The following is a 24,053-nucleotide window of genomic DNA, read 5'->3' on the forward strand; positions in this document are numbered from 1 at the left end:
CTAGACAAAAGTAAAGGTCCAATATCTAGGTCAGACAGAGCTTAGGTATAAATATTGGGCCTAATTTTACTATAAAGCCTATCCAACCTGGCCCGACCCGACCCAATCCAATATTTAGTTAGCACGTTTCGAAATTAGTTATCATAAATTTTAGGGACCTTGTATTAATATTCCCGATACAGTTACGAGGTAATTCAAATATAATCCAAAAACTAGGGGCCTATCACAAATTATGTCCTGGAGCAGGGAAAAATGACTCATAGCCTTCATATATAACATATTTACATCCCGATCACTAGCAATTTGTCCACTATAAATATTGAGGGCCAACCAGTTCTTTTATCACAAAGAGAATCGTTTCCTTGGTTTTCCACCGACCTTTCCCCGCTCCTTTTAGTTCCTCCTCTCGCTTTCGATCTCCTTCGGACGCCATCTCAGGTTCAACCGGTTCTTTTATCTCAAAGGGATCCCGTTTCCTAGGTTTTCCACCAGCCTTTCCTCGTCCCTTCTTTTTAGTTCTTCCTTTCGCAGCTAGTTCTTCCTTTCGCAAAGGGAATCCCGTTTCCTATGTTTCCCACCGACCTTTCCTCGCTCCCTTCTTTTTAGTTCTTCCCTTCGCTTTCGATCTCCTTCGAACGCCCTCTCGATTTCGATCTCCCGTCTCCGCCATGGCCGTGCGCTTCAGGTTTCGGAGCTCCGCCGCCTTCGAGTCGGTGGACCTCGGTGGCCGCCCCTCCATCTCCGTCAGCGACCTCCGTTCCAGGATCCTCCACCTCGCCAACCTCCCGATCTGCCGCGACTTCGACCTCCTCATCTCCGACGCCCTCTCGGGCCACCGTACCCCCATCCCCCTCTCTTTCTTTATTCTTTTGTCGTATTTTCTGCCTTTCTGGTGATTTTTGGTGTTATTTCTGGTAATCGCAGCGTTCGAGGACGAAGAGTTCCAAATCCCGGCGGGTTCAAGCGTTATCGTCAAGAGAGTACCAGCCGGCCGATTCGCGCCTTCGGATCCGTGAGTTCTCTGTCCGTTTCTTTAAGCTTCGTTACTTCTTTTGTTTTCTTGAATTGAATTCGGTAGTCAGTCGTGGATTTTTCCTTTTCTCGATAGGGTAGGGGGGAATTCTGCAATCAAGAACCGCGGGTTCGCAAATGCCCTTGTTTCTTCACCTTCGGAGGTGAGATTTGAGCTTTTGTTGTAATGGGTTTTAATGGATGGGTTTAACTGGGAGTTGTATTAACTTCTAAGCGTTGTGGTCTGCATATTGGTGTGAATGCATGTATTTGATTACTTTGATTTGACGCCTTAAATATGATGCTCTGAAAGTTATTTTATATGACGAATGAATATGAGTTGTATTTCTGTGTAATGCGGTCAAGGTGTAAAAATGGTGGGCTTAACAAGGAATTTATGTAAGAAAATGATTGAGAAAAAAGAAAAGAGGGGGAAAATAAGTGCTTTGATAACATTTCTTATCAAGAATTGGTATTTATCCTGAGAATGGAAATTCAATGTGTGATACAGGAAAAGTGACTGATGAAAAAAGTTTCTGGTGACTAGTATATGCTAGGAAGACATCTATTTCCGTGCCTACGTGGAATATTTCGAATCTATAATTGTCTGTAACTGCCATGATGATGTTTCTATTTTGGGTAATGTAGCACGCCACAAAAGTTTGAACCAATGCTGTGTCTAATAAGTTTAGTAGCTTCAAAACAGAAAATCCTAGACGATAATATAGTTGATGGACAGTTATTGGAAAATATGGGTGATGAGATAACTTCCTATACACAGAATGTGCACAACAAAAATTGTTATTCACCCTTTTAAGTGCATCAATTCAGATCGATGTACTTTTATGCAATAAACGTCTGGGTCGTGGCTGTGCATATTGTAGCGAACCAACAACTAGGAGAGAATAATATCAATAATCAATGTTACATAGACACGTGACTGAGGCGTCAAGTCCATGTTTTCAAAAGAGACACAAGAATCCTAAAAGTTGGATATTGGCACATGTCCATATTATATATGTATTTTTCTAAAATATGTAGAAATGCATTAATAATGAATAACCTATTGGAATTTCTTAATCTGAGAGAATTCATAGAACCTTGCTTGAAAAGACGATCGGGAAACTTACTAGATATAACACATTGCCAAAATTGTTATTTACTCCTTTTGAGTGCCCGAGTTCAAAAGCAACTTATTTGAATGCAATAAACTAGTGGGCTCATCCCTTTCCATATCGTTGTGAATCAACAACAAAAAGACATCAAATCCAAAAATTTCTTTGCATATTTGGGAGGGAAGCAAAAAGAGCTTAAGGCTCATTTATAGAAACATGTGCTTAAGGCACCAGAGAACCTGAGGGTAAATTAAAGAATAGCATATCTTACACCCAACTTACATGAAGGGAAGTATTTTTATTCACGCTTTTTATATGTTTTCCTCTTTGGTTCCAATCAAGGTACGCCGTCTCGATACGGGACCTCGTACTGGTGCCACACTATCACTGTGTTAGCGTACCGAGTGTTAGTGCGCCTCCCAACTCCCCACCGTGTACCGGCATCAAACTGGTACGGTAAGGCACGCCCCGTACTATCTACTTCGGTATGGTATAGCAAACCTTGGTTCCAATATTATAAAACATGCAGAAGGAGACATTTGCACTTTGTCATTTGATGCGATGAGGGTTGAAGATTGGTGAGGGCAGAAGGAGACATTTGCACTTTGTCACATGAGGGCAGAAAAGGGCAGTGCAAAACCCTTATATAAGATGGTGAACAGTTAGGAGAAAGGAAAAGGCAGCCTAGTTGGTGCTGTTTTGGGCTGCAGTTGAGCATTTTTGGACATCCCAAGTACAGATCTGACCTTTTGGGTCTGAACCTGGTCCATGTCACCATATTGCAGCTGAAAATCTTGCCAGGTTGATCTTGTAAACTGTTTTAGGTGTTATATCATTCTAGTCAGTCGAAGAATTTTAGGGGGCATTGTAGGAAGTTAGTTGGGATTTGGGGAGATTTGAGGGTGCAACTTCTGGTTGGCTCAAGTATGGGCTGGTTGAGCATATGAGTTGGACTCAGCTGGCATAAGGATTTTTAACATGAAAAAGAAGAAAGAGGGCCAAGTGGGCCTACCTTTCTTCCCTTTTTTTGTCGATGTAACTTAATTCTCTTCTTTTTCAGTTATCTCCACTTTTTCTCTAGTACTCCTTGCAGACAATATCAGTTTAGATTTGATTTAGAACCAGGTTTAAACCATTAATGGTAATTTTATCAGCTAATTAGCTGATCTAGATCTCTAGTTTCATTTCAAAACTTCCTCCTGGATCCCTATAATATTTTAAATCTTCTTCCTCTTCCTTGTTTGTTCAAAAACCTCCGAAATCCTATGCTAGATCAGTTATCGGTCCATTATCCAGAAGATTTATTATATGGCTTTTGTCCCTTCAAACCCCTTCTAAGTCAATAGAACCTACACTTTACACCCTTATAGTAACTCTAACCTCTGTACAATTTGGGGAACCTCTGCGATCCAGTTTCTTTCCCTAAATATTTTGGATATCTTACTTAAAACACTACCAACTATCCTCTTAAGCTAGTGGGAAAAAGGATAATTCTGAAGCTCTTGGACGTTATTTTGGATAGCTGGCCTAAAACACTTCCAATTCACCTCTTTATGCTAGTGATCCTTTGAACTTGCAGGTAGCCTTTGCCACCTAGGTTTAGTTAACCTAGACCAGCGAAGTTTCATGCCATTAAACACAATCTACAATATTTAATATGTTTTAGTGATTTGCTGCTGCGGCCTCAAATGGTTACAGAATGGATATTTTTTTTGTCCTTTCTTTTTGATGCTACAATACACTTTGATGCTTGTAAACATGGATCATGAATTACTATGGCCTCCTGTGCGTTTGGCGAACTAGATCTATTGTTGTGTCCTCTTGGTATCCCATTTGAGGCAGAAGATGTTTCTGCCAGATTTTTTTTCTAATTTAAGGCTTATTTAATGTTAAAAGTATGTTCGTCACTTTGAACTTTTAGGTCTGGATGGTCCAACACGGATTTTGCACATAGGTGTTGGCTCAAATCCTATAGTTATGCTTTTATCTCAAAATGTGTAAGGGGGTATTCAAGTTGATTATTGGGTTCTATATGAGTATAATTCATGTGGGACAAAGTCAAGTGGTATGGATACTTTTTCATTGAAAAACAAGGAAAACATTTCCCTTTTTTTGAAAATGTTCGGTTACTGATCACTTGACACATAGGTAAAAAATCTCTAAAGCATTTGAAATTTATTTTTACACATGTTGAATGCTGTAGATAATCAAATTGATGCTAAGGATCAACAGATTAAAAAGTGGATGGTAGGCATGTAGCGGCCATAGGGTTTCATAGCGGAAAATAGATAGCGGGCATTGTGAACCCAAAGCAGCCTGTTGAAACATATCAATATTTTTTTTTGTACTAAGTATCAAAAATTAATACTTTATATCAACTTTAGTAAAAGAAAAATCAAGGACAAAGCTTTTAAACATCACTGACCAAACATTATAAGTTATGTACATAGTAAGTTATACCTTCATATGTTTAATTCAATGATTAAAACATGCATAATTTCTAAATAGACTATTCATATGGCATGACCTGAAGATATATCACTATCATTTAACGCATTAGTAAGCTTGGGCCATGACCTTTGTCTAACAGCCATCTCCCTTCCAAATGATCTAGTAGCTCTTGTATATAAGGGAATCTCCACTGAAATTTCATCTTAAATTTTCCCGTTAGGATAAAATTTCAAAATGCACTCAATCAGCCATCCATAATTTGCGCATTGTTTTCAATTTTATTATTTTTGGCATAGAAGAAGTAGGAGTTCAAGAAGTAGCCCTTGTTTTGTGATGAGCCTTGTGGTTTTGCATCCCATCTTGAAGCAATAATTGTCCAAATTAAAGGTACTTGTTCTCATCTTCTTTCAAATGTAAGGCTATTTCCTTCTTCATCTAGTCACCCAATATATTACTTGTGGCCATGCCTAAGCACTTGTTCGAAGGGCTCCCACAATTTCAAAGCAAATCCAAAATTTGGAGCTCAAAACTATGACTTGGATCTTCCTTCCTTGATCTTTGTTGTACCATTCAGAATTCTCTCAATTACTAACTCTGCCTTCTTACTTATCATACTTTGCAAGCTCAAACAATAAGTAAGAAACCAAGTCTTTCTTGGTCTCACCAAATTCTTTTTTGGTGAACTTTCTTATCACGCTAAGGTTAAGGTATGCCCATATAAACTTGTTTTGGCATATACCATTCACTATAACCAAAAGTGTAGTGGTCGTTTTAGTAGTTTTACATGCTATATCGGGCATTATGGGCCCAATGCTATAAAAGGCTGCTGTAGCACATATCATAGTGGTTTAGGTCCAAGCTGCTATAGCAGCTGCTATGGTCGATTTTTTAAAACAATGCTAAGGATGCCCATAAAAGTCCATCTATTACTTGGCAAGATATTCACCTTTTCTATTTAAAGCTTACTAAATGTCCTCTAGAAATGTGAAGGCAACATTATGCCGGATTAGAAAGCTTTTTTGAGTTTCCAAGCTGTTTGCTTTAAAAGGATTGGCAAGAGTTGATCAGAACGAGAGCTGATCATGGGACGGGCCTTGGGTCTAAACTCTATTCATTTTTAATCGGGCTTCAGACCGGGCCTATGTAAAATTTTATATTTTGTATGCCCAAGCCTGGTCCATGATCAGCTTTAATCATAACATATCATGAAGTTTGAATGTATTCCCTTAAAAAGAACTAGATTGATAGCAGTTGCCAACATGGAAGTAAAGTTTTCTTGTGGGCTTCGTATTGCACCTTATGGTCCTTATCATTATAAATTCCATGTTAGCTTGTTTTAGAAACCTTTTCATAATTGTAGATTGCATTTGGGCCAATAATGTTGCCTTCACGTGTCTCTATGGAATTTAGTAAGCTTTAAATGATTGCAAGCAAGATACGCCGTCTCGGTGCTAGGCCTTGTACCGATGCTATGCTATCACTGTGTTGGTACGGTATGGTATAGGGTTCGTTCGACATACTAAGTGTCGGTACACTCCTTATACGATACCGAACAGGTACAGTATGGTACGTTCCATACCTTCTGTACCGCTCATTTGGTGCGGTACGGCATGACATACCATGGTTAAAAGTGACTACTTTGATGCATGCAGATGGATTTTTATGGACACCCTCAACATTTTGATTCTAAATATTCTATAACAAAAATGAATTAGGATGCAGGGTTTGATAGCTATAGTATCAAACCCATATCTAAGATGAATGTGCTTCTGCATCTACCACTGTCTAGTTGCTTCTCTTAGGACTTATTTTTCTGTTGTCATTCCGTTTGGGTAAATATGTGGGAGGCATGTAAACTGCATACGGTTCAATAGAGCAATGATGGTTTTGCTTGCAATCTACTCTATTTTCCTCTCTAGCTTTGTCAGCTTTCTTCTACAACAAATACTTCTGTTGCATAATTTGTATTTGGTTGTTAAAATGATGTCTTGAAGGAATACTAAAGAGTGACTTGTATCATCTATTACCAAAAGCTTTTATGCTATATATAATTGTATGATATTTGCTTATCGTTAATGGGTTTTTAGCTTCATCCCTATTTGATGTCTTGTTTGAGTTCAACTATTCTTATGTCCTACTTGGTTACCCTCTTACATATGTGATCATGAATAGGATAAATCGTGCTTTTTTTCTTGGGATATATCATGTGCTTTCTCACTTGCATATTCCAGGAAAATTTATACATCATCACATTTTACAAATGTCTCTTTGTTTGCAGAATGTTGAAATGGATGGCTTTGATGACTTTGGTAATGATTTGTATCCTGCTCTTGAAGCACCTTTACCAGAGTCGGATGCCAATATTGCCAACATAAATATATTTGATAAACAAGATGATATTTCAAGGTGCAATATTTTGATGATTTCTTATTTTTTGATCTATGTATCTCATAGAATTTTATGTTGTGATTTTTATCATTTTTTGCTTACCCAATTGTGTTTTCCTTAGTTTGGATTGCATCTTTATCTTTTAGTTATATATTTGGTCATGTTACTTTTTTTCTGTATCTTCTTCATTTTTGTTCTTATAACTTCAGTTATTGACATGGTGGGCCAGATGGCTTTGCAAGTGGTTACTGTAGGTTAGTTCTTGGAAGATTTCTCTAGAGTCTATTTACTAAGGGTATGCATGGACATGGGTAAATGTATGGGTCATGAGAAGGATTTGGCTAGAAAGAAAAACTTATTACTTTAATTATCAAGTACATGTGGAGAATAATGTTAAATGGTCAGGATTCATAAGTTACAGGGTTAGTTGTTCATAGTTCGTTATAAATTCGCAATCTCTGTACTAGACCATATACTAGTACTATGTTGGTACAGTGTTGGTATTGCTTGATATGGTGGTCAGTTCAACGTATTGACACTTGATATACTTGGTACAGGGTGGTAAGCACTGGTATTGTGAACCTTGATTTGGACTATTCTGCAATTATTTATTTAGTAGAATTAGTTATATGGTTTTACTTATTGCTTATTCTAGTCTTCTTAGGAATATTCAATGGAGTGGTAATTTGATATCTAAATAAAAACCAAAGTATGAGCAGGAGTTGAATAGTACGAGGCATAAGAAAGTCTTCAAGTAAGAAATTTTCCATTTTTTTTGCATCATTGCTCTGGCATAATCATGATGGGAAATGCTTCTGTGCATCAAATTTTCAATTAATAAGAAATATTCTGATCAAATTTGCCATCGGTTCAAATGGTGGATTTTGATGGCTGTCAACCTTTTTAAATGTGCTTTTGTATAGGAAAAAGGGGAAATAACTTGACTTGATATTCTTTGCTTGAAAAGAATAGCATGAACAACAAATTTCAAACCCCAACTCATGAACAATGAAGATAGAGGTTTACAATCGTGAAAAGCTGGATGGAGAAATCTAATGTAGAGTTGGCGAGTGGTATAACCTAATATATGAAATGTAGCTTTCTTGTGGGAATAAATATGCAATGGGGGCTGAAGTTGAATTGGTGGCCAGTAGTTACCTCATTATAGTGATTATTTAGTTTGATATTCATGCCAAATAATGGAAGGGTAGATGGAGGAATATAATAGAATTGGCTTTGCAGATTATGTTGAGGATTGCCCCAAAAGTTGTTGGTCACTTCTTTGTATATGCCTTGGATTTGCAAAGGAAAACTTTGTAAGAAAAATGAAATTCTTATGTTTCATGAATTATGATGTTGGGGATTATGAAGTGCCCATCTACATAAAATGTGCATCATAGAGATGGAGATGTTGAGTTAAATCATTGAGGTTAAGTTGGCTATTAGGTGTATTGCATGAAATTATAAGTGCCGCCTTAGTCATGGTTTTCATTTCGAATGAGGTCTTGGTCAAGATATTGGTTTGTATTGATATGGAGCACCCATCGATATGATATAACTGATATCTTAGCCCTTATTATGTTGGCTGACATATCTTGATATATTCCAATATATTAGTTGATACAATATATTACACAGGCCAATTTTTTCTAATCATTGTGTTACATATTTGAATTAAGTTTTTAAGTATTAAATAATCAAATTAGGCCTTGTTTGTTTTTTCCTTTTTTAAATAGAAACATGGAATCCAATGCAGAAAAGTCTTGTTTTTGTTTTTGTTTCAAAACAACTTTCATTATTTCTGAAAAAAGTGGAAGTGAAAAATTCTCACTTTCACTTTTTTTAATAGTGTGTTTTCACCCCTCTCATCTCGATTTCTCTTCTTCTGCTCGATCTTGCCCTCAACCCTGTCGCCTTTGCCTAACCATGTCGGCTCCCCAGGCCTCGTTGGTCACCTCTTCACCCGATACCAAGCTACTCCTCGTCCTCGACTGCGTCGCTAGTCCCTTCCCCACTCCCACTCCCTCAGTTGCCTCTCCACCCGACGTCGAGCTCTCCCATGTCTCCAGCTGCATCGCCGGCCCCTTCCCCCCTCTCCCTCGTCACCTGCCACGTTGCCAGCCCTCATTGTCAACAAAAAGAGCGAACTAAACATGTTTTTAGTCTTCTAATGTGGTAATTAACTTTAGTTTACCATTATGGCTGAGACTTTAATATCTCAATTCCTATAATATAAGCTGAAAAATTGGGGAATCTAAGGATATGCCGGATCTTTCCAATTTTTCTAGGTTTCCTTCTAGGCCAAGATAACTGAGATTGCAGTCATCTTGGTATAAGCTGCCCACTGATGGCCAAGATTACTGGCTTTAAAAACCTTGACCTTAATTTGTCGAAGTGCCAGACACTTAACTGAGATGTTATTAGCTTGCATGGACATCAAAGATGTTTCAGTAACGACAAGGATTAAAGTTGTGTCTACTGGTTAGAAAAGGGGAGAGCAAGAGCTAAGTTACTTTGACCGAAGTTGTGCAAAATGACATTGAAAAGCTTGCTTTGAAGAGGTCGTTCATGTGGAAAGGAAAGAGCATTCAGTCAATTTAGATGTTTGATCTTACTCTTCTGAGGGTCACAAGGTTTTCTTTTGATTTTTGGGCCAGGTTAGCCGTGGTCCATTGAACTCAATGAATTTATAGTCATTTTTGTTTAGTGGTTGTCTTTGTTCCTGTAGTGAGATTCTTCACAGGATGCTGTGGGTGGTGATATCTTTTTTTCCAGTCTATCTAGAAATTGTCAGCATGTGTCATTTACTGCCATTAGCTTGTATAGTGTTTAGACACCTCACTTTCAGTGGGTTAGCAGGCAGGGTATTCATTGTGGTCTGGGTTGCCGGCAACTAAGTAATGTAAGAAATATTAGCCACCCTTCGCCGCTGGTCTGCAAGTTGAAGGTGGCATAAAATTTTCCCACCCTATAATAAAATGATCAAGTGGCTGATCTGCCCTACATTTCCTTTAAGCAGTTCGGGATAATCTGAGTGGGTTCTGATCAAGGGCATTGTATTCCAAAGCCAATAAATGTGTGCTCCAATACAAATCTCCAGTTCAAGTGTATCGTGTTCAAGTTTTTCCAGTGGCATTGCTTCAAGTTCTACTGAAAAGGTTGCTTGACCAAATTCTATTGTTCTCATTGTTGGTTCTGAATGCTTTTTCAGACATGCCTAGGGATAATGCAGAATTTCTCTCTCGATAGTAACTATATATGAATTTGGTTCATTGTTTCCTATGATGGGTTATAAATTTTTGGCATTACTGTAAGTTTTTAAGATACTATTTGCTTATTCCTAAGGTCTTAAACTTGATTACTTGTACCTTCTTTGGCTTCATATTGTTCTTGATGAACCAGATTGTAATTTGTGTCTGATGACCTAGATCCTTGGAGACTCCCATCTCAAGATGTCAGAACATTGAAGGAAGTGATCTTAGTGAAGCTATGTCAAAGGGTAAATATTTTTTCTGCTTTAATATTATTCTTTTGGAATGATCTAAAGATACTTGAGTCTCATTATTTTTAGTTCCTTCTTTCACATATGGGAAATAGCAGAAATCATCAGGGACAACTATAGTATTGAATGTGATATTGACAATAACAAGAAGCAAACAAAGCTGAAGTCTAAGAGACAAGAGCAAAATAAGTTTGATGAGTAAGACCTTTTCTTCTCATTCATTTCTTTTTCCGTTTGTGCACAATATTATAATTATTCAAATGATTGCTTGGTTTCTTTTTTTTGTCATTGTATGCCCCCTTGATCATTCCAGAGGTGTTGGTTTGTGCTCCCCAACAATGTTGAATGCTGATCTGCCACCAGAATTGAGATGCTTTCTTTGTAACACAATCTTTAAAGAGGCTGTGATGATACCATGCTGCCAACATAGTTTTTGTGACAAGTGTAAGTTATATATGAAGAGCCTTTAGGAATTTTTACTGTTTAATATAACAATTTTACACTTTGCAGTTAATATGATTCTTAAACTTTTAATTTGAAATTTGCTTTGGGTTTCAAAGCACTATCCTTTTCGTATGGTGTAAAAATTGCTCTGAGAATTGCTTAATTTTATGCTAACGGTGAAAGCTTGCTTGTTCCTTTGAAATCTATTGAACTATGTTGCTTGGCTGATTGCACACTTCTTAGCAGGCAAAATCTAGGGTGCGCCACTTGCTGCACTCTTTTGTTCTTACAGCTGCGTCTTGTGATTCATCTAACTGAATTTGGTCAACTGTCTCACTTTGCTTCCATGTAATGTTATCAACTGCTCTGTATTTCCCAAGATACAAACTCCAATTTAATGAATTCTTGCTTTGCATTATTCATAATTACCTTTTGATTAGATGTTTCCTAGGCACGTCTAGTTTTTAAACTTTTGTGGGACTTGCTTCCAATCGAGGCTACTTAGGATCAACTTGAACATCAGTATGCCAACTACTCTATGCCTTAACGTCCTTCTATTTTATGTACATATGTTTATGTATGTCTGTGTGTGTGGTTTTGAGGTAGCTATCTATCAGTTGGGTTTAACCTCAAATCTTGTGAATGCAAAATATATGATAGATCTTTTAGGTTAGAATTTATGCCATTAGTCATGATATGCAATATTAAAAATGCAAGGAACTTGAGTCAGATTTTTTTAAAGTTCTCTACTTATCCGTTGAGCGCTCAAAAAATGTACAGCTTGTAATGGCAAGATTTGTTGATTTGCTCTGTTTATAGTCTAAAAGCACTAAACCAGTGTCATTTGGTCCCTATAAGATGTATAGATCATAGCCTATGGAAGTGGTACTATCTCGAACTGCCCGGTTCGGGGCGTACCGAGCCAAACCAGAGGCGGATCAGCTGTCTGCCGACTTCATTTTAAAAAAAAAAATCAAAAAATGGGGCTAGAGACCTGCTTTGGTTTCGAAACATGGACTTTGGCCCTGTTACGCCACAGCCAAAGGAGAGGGGGCCCGAAAGGCCTCTCCCTCTCCCTCCTCTCTTCCGCTTTTTTCCCTCTCCCTCCTCTCTTCCGCCTTTTTCCCTCTCCCTTGCCCTCCCTCCCTCTCTCTCTTCCTCTCTTTCGTTATGTTGCGGTGTCAGAGGAGAGGGGGCTTGAAAGCCTTCTCCCTCTCCCTCTCTTGGCCTCTCTATCTCCCCCCTCCCTCTTTCCCTCCCTTCCTCACTCCCTCTCTCCCTCCCCCTGCTGCTGCTCTCTCTCTCTCTCTTTTCCTCTCTTTCCTTCTCCCTCTTCCCTTCTCTCGCCGCCCCCTTTGTTGGTGCGCTGCGAGTTGGTACGACATGATATCATACCATATCGTACTTTCGTAGGGCAATCGGTATGGGTCCCAATACTAGTCTCGTTGACCTTGTCATAGCCAATGGTATGAATTCTCATACAAAATGGTTTGCCCCTAGGTCTACTGTTCTCACCTATTCTTTGTCCGTAGGATGCATAAGTTGTAATGACTAAGAACCTCCCTCAGAAAGGACTAGTCAAAAGGTTCTATCTAGTGCATAGCTGATACGGAATTAAACAAACTCCTGCATGGGTCTTCACATTTAGTTCCACATTGGTTGTATGTTGGGTTGTTAAAATGGTATCAAAGCCAAGGATTCCAATTAATAACTTATGTCTAGCATTTTGGGTGAGATCCTGGGTTGTTAAAATGGTATTAGAGCAGAATCGGTCTATGCTCTGTTTGGATTAGGGAATACTGGAACACAATCCCTTTTGTGGTTGATCATGAGCCGATCGTGGTGTTTTTTATTTTGATTGTACTTTTTTTATTTGGATGTCAGGGCTTAAATGGGGAGATTGTGCAAGGACCCATATTGGCTTGTGTTTAGTCCCACGCTAGTTGTGTGTTGGGAAGGTTTTGGATACATAAGCAAGGCCACGGACTCAAATAAAACGTTTTGGCTGGACCTTTTTAGGTAAGGTCTTGGGTCATTATGTAGCTCACGGACTTCCAAAACATTTGATTTTTGGTTTTAGGCAGTATAATGTTTTACATAGCAACCAATGAAGATACATCATACGTGATATGTCACCTCTTGATAATTTCTGATGATTGTCACTCATTTTAGAAAGGACTTATGTGCCCACAAGATTGAAAAGAAGACATGATTCTTTGTAGGAGTGAATGGATTGAACTGTGCTTCCTTAGAAAGGTTCTATCATTCCGCTCCCACCAAACTCCCCAACAAATAGCAGTCCTGCCCTTACTTCCAAAGATTTCCGATTTTTACTCTCAAATAATTTAACGGCAACTAGATGGCCACCTGGGAGTTTTTTAAAAACATACCCAAAGCCTCCTTTACCTAATTTTTCTTTAAAGTGGCATGTGATTGCAGTAACACCGGTGAGGCATACCTCGTTGGTGCTAGGGTTCTATGATTTCGAAGAAACTTGTCCAGAGTTTATTGGCATCCATATTCTCCAAAATATGACCAGTATTGCCGGCGCTGCAAATATAAGTTATCTAAAGATCTTTGATGTAAGTTGTTATTTATAAAGATAAGTAAGCAAAATAGTTTGAGCCGCGGGTCTCAAAATCATTTGGGATTTTACCTATATAGAACTGTACAATGACAATCAATATTGTCACGCCAAGTGTGATCCAGTAAACAAAAGTGTAACTTGCCTTGTAATTATAACATTTTACAAAACTAATCTCACTTAGTTTTATTAAGGAGACCAAAGATAGAATCTGTTTGCTCTTAAAATGATCGAAAAACTTACTGCATGTCATGTGAAGGAAACAAATGAGGAGATGAATACAATTATACATGTTTCTTAAAAAAAATGAAAGAGAAAAAAGAAAGCAAAGATGATCTGTGGGCTATTATCCAGCAGCTCAAGTTTAGACAATGCATTTGGAAAATAGATGCATATAAATGATGGCCGTGCACCTCCATACTTCTCTGAGACAGGAGTGGATGATATGAAGACTTGTGAATCTGCTAGGCTTTTTCCACAAAATAGTGCACCCCTTCAATGAGAGTTTGAAAATATCTTTGTTGAATTCATGACAGGAGCATCAGTGGCCATGAAGACTATAGCTAAAAGTCTGCAGTAGGTTTCACGATACCTCACTTCATATGCCCCTCTATCTTCTATAACATAGACTAATTTGTTATTCCGGTTCAGGCATGTAACAGGCCAATACATTTCAATTGTGTATTGCTCGAGTACAGTGTACAAAACTAGCCCATGCCCATACAAGATAGAAGTATAAATTATGGGAGGTCTCATTTGGTGACCAGGACTCAAGGGGAAGGTGACAACTACCATTTGCCAAGCATGTATTGACGATATTAATTGCCATAAATTCATATGAGATTTTGGTGACCTAGTGCTTACCTAAGTGATAGTCAAAGGTAGTTTTGTTACTATCACAGATAAGTTGATATTTTGGATTCGCACATTCAATCTGATCCACTTTTAAATTGTAAGCGTATCTGATATCTTGGAGCTGTTCACAAGATGATGGAGAACAGCTACTTGCTTCCAAAGGCCTCTAGCTAATCCAATAGTGGAGATGAGATATTAGAGTAGAGAATAGAGAGGAAGTTGCTGCATCACAATGCTGCTGGTTGATTCCAGAATGGAATGAAACATAAGCATGCCGAAACATGATTGAGCACGGAGGATTAGTTATATAAGACACCTCTGGAAATTTCCCATCTCAAACTTGTCTGAGAAAAATAGTCGACTCTGACCTAATTGGAGTCTATCTGGCATTTTGAACCAGAAATTTTGAATCAGTAGTCACACAATGATGGTCTCTTTTAATATGATTATGGAGCAGTTGGGACTAAAATTTTAAATCAGTATTAACACAAAGATGACCAAAAGGTCCGGTCCAATCTGGCTGTGCTTGATTTTTGCGTCAAACCTTGAAATGTTGGGGGGAAATGATTACTCCTTCAAAACTACCTAAGCCACAGTGATCACCTGTTATTCAATTATTTGGGATTTACTTCGTAAGTTCTTCTCAGATTTGTAGCTGAAGTTCTGGTAAAAATCAATTGAGCTAGCTCAAGCTCATATTGATTGAAACATAAACCAAGCTTGAGCATAGCGTGTCTTGCTTGAGTTCAGCGCACTCTCCCAACAGTTGAAATAGATTTTTTTTAATGCAAAAAGGAGGAAGCGAAAAGCTTCCCCTCATATTATTGAGACGGTAGATGCCCTTTTCATCTAAAAGTTGATCTAGCTGAAGGTAGGGATTTAAAGTGTCAACTAGTTTGTGATAGCAACAAAACAGTCTTGGACTATCACTCAGGCAAGTATTATGTCATCGAAATCTCATTAGTATAAGATGATCAATATTGTAGGTAGAAGCTTGGCAAGTGGTAATTGTCACCTTCGCTCGAGTCCTGGTCAGCAAACAGGAGCTCTAATGATTTATACTTCCATCTTGTATAGGCATGATTTTTCTCAACTTGTCTGAGAAAAATAGTTGACTCTGATCTGAGTCTATAGGGCAATTTTAACCAGAAATTTTGAATCAGCAGTCATGCAATGATGATCTGGTTTAGTATGTCCATAGGTCAACATAAAAATCCCCAAAAGGTCCGGTCGAATCTGGTTGTGCTTGACTTATGCATCAAGACTTGAAATGTTGGGGGGAAAATGATTACTCCTTCAAAGCTACCTAAGCTGCAATGATCACCTGTTATTCAACTGTTTGAGATTTTGCTTCGTAAATCCATCTCAGCATTTGTAGATGAAGTCAGGTAAAAATCAATTGAGCTGGCTCAAGCTAATATCGATTGTAATATTAGCCAAGCTACTTGCTCGAGTTCAGCTCTCTCGCGACAGAAGGATGTAAATGTGTAACATGGTCTCTCTTTGCTCAAATAAAAGGTAATCTGATCTCTCTGTTGTACGAATGATAACAATGATTATGGATGTTAGGAAACTCAATTTCGGAGAAAAATGTGAAAACATAATTGAACTTATTGTTTTTCCAATGAATTAAAATAGATTTTTTTATGCAAAGAGGAGGAAGCAAAGAGCTTTCCCTCATTTTATTGAGCTCAGAATAATTTACAAAGAGTGAACAGAAACAAAAAAAAAAAAATAGAGTGGGAAGGGGCTGGTGAGAAACCGGGGAAGGCGAGTTAAAAACAGAAGAGAAGACATAGAAGTTGAGGAAGCATACATTGAACTATGCTTCCTTAGAAAGGTTCAATCATTCTGCTTCCTTCAAACTTCTCAACAAATAGCAGCCAACAGTTGATCTTCTGCTCTTCCTTCTAAAGATTTCGAATTCTTGTTCCCCAACAGAGACTCTTTCCAAAGACTTCCAAAGACTCTATTTATTAATTCAGGATTTTTCTTTAAATTAGACCAGTTGATTTTAGCATTAAAACCCCTTTAGGTGATTGATACGTACCTGACATTGGTATCTTAACCAAGAGAATCGTGGGTAACATAGTGTATGGATGGCTTTCTACTATTATGGTGGGGACACCTGATAAGATCACAAAATGGAAGAAAACGAAAACACTTCCACTTATTATTTATTACCTGTTATTCAAAATTTTGGTTAGGCTTGGCTAGTTCAAACAGATTCCATGGATTTCTGTGTCTTATGCATGATGTATTAAACTTGCTGTAGGTATTCGTTCAGCATTGGTTGAGAGGGCAAGATGTCCCATGTGTTCTTCCACCAAGTGCACTGTTAAAGACCTATTGCCTAATTTGTCACTTCGGCAGGCTATTGAACATTTCCTTGAGGCACAAGTGGCAGTTAATGACTTAGATAAGAACACTCCTAAATATGCTCCAGGTGAAATAAATTTATAATCCTGACTATAATAATTGCCTGATTATTTGTTTCAGATCTATATGTTATTGCATTCTTGAATTGTATGAATTCAGATGGGGAATCAGGAATTCAAGCAAAAGAATTGTCTTGTGCTGTGTCTGTTCGTCAACAAGAACCACAACTTCCAAACTCTCCTTCTGCAACAGGGAAGGGATCCAATCAGATTATGATTGAATCAGCGTATGAGAATAAAAGAAGTGCTGGTATTAATATTCTTTTAGACACAGCTAAGTCTGTGAAATCAGCTCCATCATCGCATAAGGTCAACCAGATAAAAGGTGATGAAAATAGCTCTGCAGAAGCTTTGAAGCAGATGCATGAGTTGCAAGAATGTGGTAGTTCCTCAAAGTTGCCTCAGAGTCTTCCATTGAACAAAGAAGGTATGGTGCTTGCCGAATTTGCGTTGTCTATGATATGCTAGTGGTGCATCAAATTTCTAAAATTGGAAGCAACAAACATTTATCTTTAAAATAGCAATTGGGGACCACCACAATACTGCATCCAAGTATCCAACTTGCATTAGCACTTTTTAGTAAATATTAGGCAGCTTAGATCTTTTGAAATAGTTTTTTGGCAGTATCTATATGTGCACCACTTAGAAATATCATTTTGAACTTTTGAACCTGAGAACAGCACTGCCACATATCATACAGAATAACAGAATAATCTTATGGTAGTATAATCTTTGAGGCTAATCATATAATGTAAGGTATATCTTGATTCTGGCAGTATTACTTTAGAAAGAGACAAGCAAGATGTCAGCACTCTAGTTTAGAATTGGTCTTGGCTGCAACTTTGGTTGGTTTCCAGCTTACATATGACTGTCAAATTTAACTTTGCATGAACTTGCATGAACTTGCTGGCTAGTTTGAATTTATTACCAACTTCTCTTATGTACGATGGTTCCCATTATTCCAGTTAATTTGACTATCCAGAGAAAGAAGGGGTCTGCCTTTAACACTCCAGGTAATATTAGTTGTTGCAAATGCTAATTCATTCCTTGGTTTGTAAAACGCCATTGCATATTTTCACTTTATTGTTGCACATGCTTCACATTTTGCAGATGGAAGCGGGGCTTTAATGCCACCGAGTAAGAACAGAAAGGTGATTTCATCTTAGTTTCTCTTTGTTGGTGGCATCTTGGTTTCCTTGAGCATGGACTTCATAGATATCCACGGAATTTATAATGCAAAGCTGGTCAACTTACGATAGAAGGTTGTATTGTTAACTACCTGCAACCAGTGGCTGCATGACCAGTAATTTGGGAATTTGGTGGAAACCTATTATTTGCTGGTCAAAAGGTGTGGCTTATCATAAGAGGGTGGTGGCATTATGCATTATCACATAATAAATTAGGATTGTTTCGTTTTAAGCTAATTGTGGAGGGAGACGGGGAATAGGCTGATACTATCACTGGTGTTTGCAGCTTATATCTGGTTCTCTAGTTCGTGGTGATCCAAATGCTTCATAGTTGTCATCATTTAAATCTTTTGAATGCTATTATGCAAGGTTTTGCCAAGTGTTTTATTTTGGGAGTGCTTTTATGTTGGAATTCTGATCTAGTTTGTCAAAGTAACAGGGCACCCGAAATTGTTACATGTGTGGCTCCCCTAACCATTTGGTTCGTGATTGTCCAGCAGCTTCCAATCCATACCCAGGTAATTAGATTATTAAGGTGCACTTATCTCAGAAGTAAGTAAACATAAAAATGTTACGGTCCTTATGAGGTGTTCTTTTGCCATGAGTTTTCAGGAGATGCTGCATTCCCTGGGGGCATCTCAGCTTATGGACATCCTTTCTGGCATGGGGCTTCATTACCCCATTTTAGGCCTTATGCAAATATATATGGTGCCCCTGGTGTGATGCCCTTTGATCCAACTGTTCTCCAAGTTTCACCTTTCGGGATGCCTTCATATATGCCATCATTATATGCTGGCATGGCAGGACCCTAGTAAGCTACCCTTTATGTCTTCACACTTATCTTATTTCTACCCCCACCTTAAGGGCTTAAATTTTACTGAACTCACTTAATGATTTATAAACTGTTGTATTAGATGTCAGAATCATGTTTTTAATTAATTTTTCACCAGTTTGATGAGGATGGGAGGTGTACCACCTCCCTTGATGGCTGGAGCAGAACATCCTCTTTCTCATGCTGAATTTATGAATCTTCAGGATGGTGAACGGAAGCACAAGCTTTTGAATGAATGTCGAGAGAGGTAATAATATTAAGTTCCATCTGAAACTTCAGCCTCATTCTCATCTGGTTTATACATTCAAAGGTTCTGCCTTATAAAATATTTGTAAGTGTGGCCTGCTGAATTATTGACTGTGTGATAGAGCGAACTTCTCATGGCCTTGAATGCATAGGTTGTACACCTTAGTCTGGACCATGTTACTAGTTTACCCTTTTTCAGATGCATTGTTGGTCAAAAGTTGCACCACTTTCATCTCAACTGCATATCCGATCTCTTATGTTTGATAGCCCTTTGTATTTCTTCTAATTGTCACTATTTGAAGGTCAAATGGTCAAGTCAGTGTTATAAATATTAGTAATGGGGCTTTTTGTCGCCCTTGCTTGAGTTTGACTATTAATTTCATTTTCCAATGTTTTGCTGCTGGCAGTGGTGGCTATCACAAATCTTTCAGGTTATGGTCAATAAATAAAGGCCTTCTGTTGGTCTGCTGTACAGGTGTCCTCTATATTCTTGTAGTGGATTTTCACCAAAACCTATAAATTTGGCTCATTCAAAAAGAAAAAGAAAAAGAGGAAGGACTAGACACAAAGTTATTGCTAATAATAACTAAGAGAAATGTACTTACATACTTTTGATCTTAGTTGGTTTGATATTTTAAAATCTCTGTTTATTTGCATATTTCGAGATCTATTTCTTTTAAAAAAAGAAAATTCTGCTTAGAATTTATATAATCTAATTCCGTTTGAGGCATCTAGCAACCTATATTTAGTTCTAAATAATTATATATGACTAGTGTCTGGAATGTGCTTTGCTTGTGACTTAAATGAAAGAAAAGAAGGTAGTGGCCTCATAGAAGAGGGGGAAGACTGTTACCCAGTTTTGGTCCTGGTAATCTGAGGTCCTAGTAGGGGCAGATTGGGGACTGACCTAACCTTTGCCATATTTTGTACGAAGTGGCTGGCCCATACTCGGCCATGTTAGTCCAACTGCTGGATGTGGTATTGGTAAATCAAGTGTATCTAAATTATATACAGAAGGAAGAATAGACAAGATAAGAACTGCTTCTTAGTCACGTAGGTGTGGACTACATAACAACAAAGTTATGGTTAAGTAGTCACTGACTTTTTAGGTGTGGGCCCCTCTTTTGTCCAAAAGTTAGTTTGATAGGATTTTGGCAGAATGCAGGATTGTTATGAGGTTGAGAAGTTCATGGAACTTCCGCAGTTCCTTGAGCTTGAATCTGACATGTTAGATAAGCTTGTTGGTCAACATGATAGAAAATAAGGGAAACTGAAAAACCTAAATTTTTCTTTTTCTAAATAAATTTATTATATCAGAAGAGATAACAACATGGATAAACCTATACAAGGAGATAATGACTCTTTCAAAGATTTCTTGCAGTCATGTGCCTGAAGAGAATATGAATGATTAGTTTGCAGTCTGAATACCGTTTGTTTATTATAAGATGTGCCTTTTATTTTTCTGCATCCTCTTGAGGCCTGCACCTTGACATCACCTTTTCTTGTAGTACACCTTTTGAGGGCTCTCAGATAGTCGTTATTTGTTATGTTGGTTACTTCCCAAGTGTGTAACAAGTTTGTGTGATGTTAACCTTATGAAGATAAATGCATTAGTTTTCTATGAAAAAAGAAGTGCTTTTGGTTTTATGTAGGATGTAAGTGGGATAAGATTTCAGTGCTTATTTAGGGCACAGGAATACATTCCTCAAAGATGTTTATGTTTTCAGCAATATGAGTTGATGTACCTCGACATAGAGTCTGATGGTTGCTTCCTTCCTAGGGCTGCAATCCATATGATTAGCATTGACAGAATTTTTCTTTTTTCTTCCTGGTGTATATGCTGTTAATATTTGAATATAGAAGTTGGGCCAAACAGAATTGTGTATCTACAAATATTCTTGTCCGGCTGTGCTTCCACTTGAAAGTGCAACTTTTAGTCTTATTGCAAAGAATATAATGATTCACCTTTTCCTGAATTGTGCTATTAACTTTTTTAATTATCTGGGCTTCTCAGAGAACTTGATTATGATGCTATATCTGAAGATAATCGCTATAATGAAGCAAGAAGAAGATCGCATGAACGGAAACATTACTTAGATAAGGAGCCCATTAGAAGCTTCTCTGACAGTGACAGCCAGAGGATACACAAGAAAGACCCACTTGAGAAACATCATAGCCCATCCCATCGAAGGCCAGGATTCAATTCAGATGAAGAAATTTACTCAGCTGATCTGAAACACAAGGAGTCATATGCATCAGTTTCTAGAAGAAATCAAAGGTCGCATTACTCTGAGAAATCAAAATCTGAAAGGCAGGATGCATCTAACAGCTCCAACTGGCATAGTAGAGACAGGAGAAAACATAAGCATAGAAGTTCTAAAAAACACAGTGAAAAAAGAGGTCAATGTAGCAGTGATTATGGCCGAAGAAGTCATCATCGGAATCAGAAAGAGGTACCTGATGATCTTGAGAAGGATTTGAAAGATCCTCACAGACACAGTTGCAAGCATCATAATCACTCAGAAAACGGTTTGGAACCAGATCTCTCGAGTGGCCGGAGACAACTCATCAAGGAGAAAGAATCCAGTCATAGTTCCAGGCACTCCAAGTCAAAGGTAAATTTGAGAGATGACCAGTTGGAGGTTGACAGATGGGAGATGGTTGATAGTTCAGATGAGGATTACAGAGGAGAGAATTATCACCATAAGCGGAAGAGAACCCACTAAATCTTGGGAATTTTCTGTTATTTTATGGGCACATCTTACTAACACCATCAAGGGAGTGGCTTGTATCATACAGCTGGAGATGTGCAGTATCACAGCCACAACAAACATATCATCGAAGGTAAATGTATATATTGGAACCTGATTTTTTCTGTTTATTGTGACAATTGATCTAGTACCTACCATTTTCCTTTAATTTTAACTCGAGATATTTGTACAAAGTTATATGTTATTTTCTTTTGCTAAAATACAGGATATAGTTGATGTCCAATGATTTGGGAAGATCAAGATCTGATGTGATTTGAAATGTTGATTTTGTTGATACAGATTGGGAAAGACCTGATGGGCATTTGACAATAACATTTATTAATATCTGCGATTCTAACAATTTCTTTATGTTGATTTTAAGGGATCGTGGTCTTTTTAGAAAAATGTTTTACCCCTTGTAAAAGGTTGAAGCTTTCGATGAGTAGTGAGCATAGCCCAGTACTATCAGGGGATTGAAGTTGGCTAAGGTATGCACTCAATAACTTAGAGACCAGTTTGTATTCAGTTGCATCTTCTTTACCTAGATGGGGAAGACCCCAGCAATGCCAATCATGTGGTTTTATATCATGAGGAGGTTTTAAGAATATCAAGGTTTTGAAAAACATCTTCAAAAGTCATATAACCTGCATCTTTAAAACTACATAAAATAATCATGGTTCTCCTGTGCAATGCAAGAATTACTCAAACCAGCTCGGATCAGCCAAAATAACACCCAGAATTGTGGCAGATAAGACTGGCCTAAATCTATCAGGTTTCTTCCTGAATCAACTGACTTTTTAAAGGTTTAATCAATTGGTTGAGTTTTTAAAGATTGACCAACCCAATTATGTTGATTACAAAACCTACATCTTCTATGAATTAGGTATGTGCTTTTATGGCAGCTTTTCAATCAAAAATCCCATTTTTTAAAAAATGTAGATTTTTTATAGGCACTATTTGTAAATGTATACCCTAGGTCAGTTTCCTCTATAATTTTTTATATTTAAATGCTTTCCTGATGTTAGCATTTGCTTCTCGGCGGTCTCTTTTAACAAACAAATTATGTATATATTAAGGAAATTAAAAAACACTGTGGTTGTTTTCTTGAGACTAGTTTATATACCTTTATTTTTGTTGGTTTCATTTAGATAATAATATCCACAAACCAGTTCTGCTATTGAACTTAATGCTATACCAGAATCCACAGATCGTTATATCTTTTTTCTGGAATGATGATCTGCTGATGGAATCTTAATTTGTTGTTTATGGTCTGATTCGACTTTTATCCTAATGATTAATTTGTCCTAATTTGTTGTTTTGGTCCTGATTCTACATGTTATTTTTGTTCCAAGTTTTGAATCTTGAAAATAATATATGAATGATCTGTTTTTTTTTCTTTTCTTGTGGAAGCAGCTCTCGACAAGTAAATCAAGAGATAATTGCTATGCTACTTGTAAACCCATCTGCACATATAATTTGTTTAAGATAATAAAGGAGGAGTTTGGAAGAACAAGTGATTTTTAAGAGCAAAACTTATGTATGCAAGCTTAATGAGTGTTGTTGGATTGAAAGTAAATATTGTTGTGTGAAGGTCAGCTTCTGCGAAAACAAGTCTGAAAGATTGCCTTCCTGCTAGTTAAATTGCAGGAACCTCTAACTCGAAAACAGTTTTGTCCAAGGTTGTAAAATCAAGATACTAGCTAACACTCGTTGTGTGTGCGCACGCATGTTGTGCGCGCGCGCTGTGCCGTGCCGTGTGCGTGTGCATGCGTGTGTTGTGTGTGCGCATGCCTGCGTCCGCATGCGTGTGCGTGTCCCTGCACACGCACATGCTTGTTGAAATCTTTTATGGTCATAACAAATGAAATTGATTTATTTCCATGAACGTGCATGTGCGTGTTGAAATCTTTTTATGGATGTAACAAATGAAATTGATTTATTTCCATGAATCTCATCAACTTATTGATTTGTTAAATGAATTTAATTGCTAAATAATGTTTTTTCTTTTTTATTTTAGCTGCTATTCTTAATCATCCTTGTCTCTCCCATGTTTGCTATTTCTGCCTAGATTTGCTTGCTCTTATTTTTATGACTTCTTTGCATTACATGGTAATTATAGTTTCTGTTTCACAAAATCATTCCTGAATACCAAATCTATCATTTTTATCCTTGTTTTTCTCTACTTTTAGTAGTAAGAGTGTCGTTAAAGACATTGTTCAATTCTCTTTGGACTCCCATAATGATAGGATG

The 24,053-nt window shown here is 37.6% G+C and overlaps 1 protein-coding gene across 11 annotated transcripts; it reads left to right on the forward strand.

Annotated features, from left to right (window-relative positions):
• Positions 1-318: 318 nt before the first annotated feature.
• Positions 319-23,313, forward strand: LOC103712693 (uncharacterized). 11 transcript variants are annotated; one of them, XR_015967542.2, is made up of 17 exons: positions 325-837; positions 925-1,012; positions 1,109-1,175; positions 6,856-6,983; positions 10,394-10,464; positions 10,566-10,665; positions 10,781-10,911; positions 16,626-16,796; positions 16,889-17,215; positions 17,754-17,801; positions 17,899-17,939; positions 18,415-18,493; positions 18,588-18,786; positions 18,926-19,054; positions 21,068-21,897; positions 22,030-22,291; positions 23,217-23,313. XR_015967542.2 is itself a non-coding variant. In XM_088701723.2 (15 exons), exons 4-15 carry the CDS (start codon positions 6,865-6,867, stop codon positions 21,777-21,779), a joined length of 2,127 nt encoding a protein of 708 aa, XP_088557849.2. In that variant the 5' UTR covers positions 319-837; positions 925-1,012; positions 1,114-1,175; positions 6,856-6,864; the 3' UTR covers positions 21,780-23,313. The 11 variants fall into 11 exon arrangements, 3 of the variants coding, with proteins under 3 accessions (XP_088557849.2, XP_017699851.4, XP_008797512.4); XR_015967545.2 differs by having other exon boundaries at positions 345-837; positions 1,114-1,175; XR_005512114.3 differs by having other exon boundaries at positions 348-837; positions 10,563-10,665.
• The last annotated feature ends 740 nt before the right edge of the window (positions 23,314-24,053 follow it).

Source organism: Phoenix dactylifera, chromosome 7 (genome assembly GCF_051530095.1).
Source record: "Phoenix dactylifera cultivar Ajwa chromosome 7, Ajwa_hap1_PhDact_Kaust_v1.1, whole genome shotgun sequence".
Lineage (NCBI taxonomy): Eukaryota > Viridiplantae > Streptophyta > Magnoliopsida > Arecales > Arecaceae > Phoenix > Phoenix dactylifera.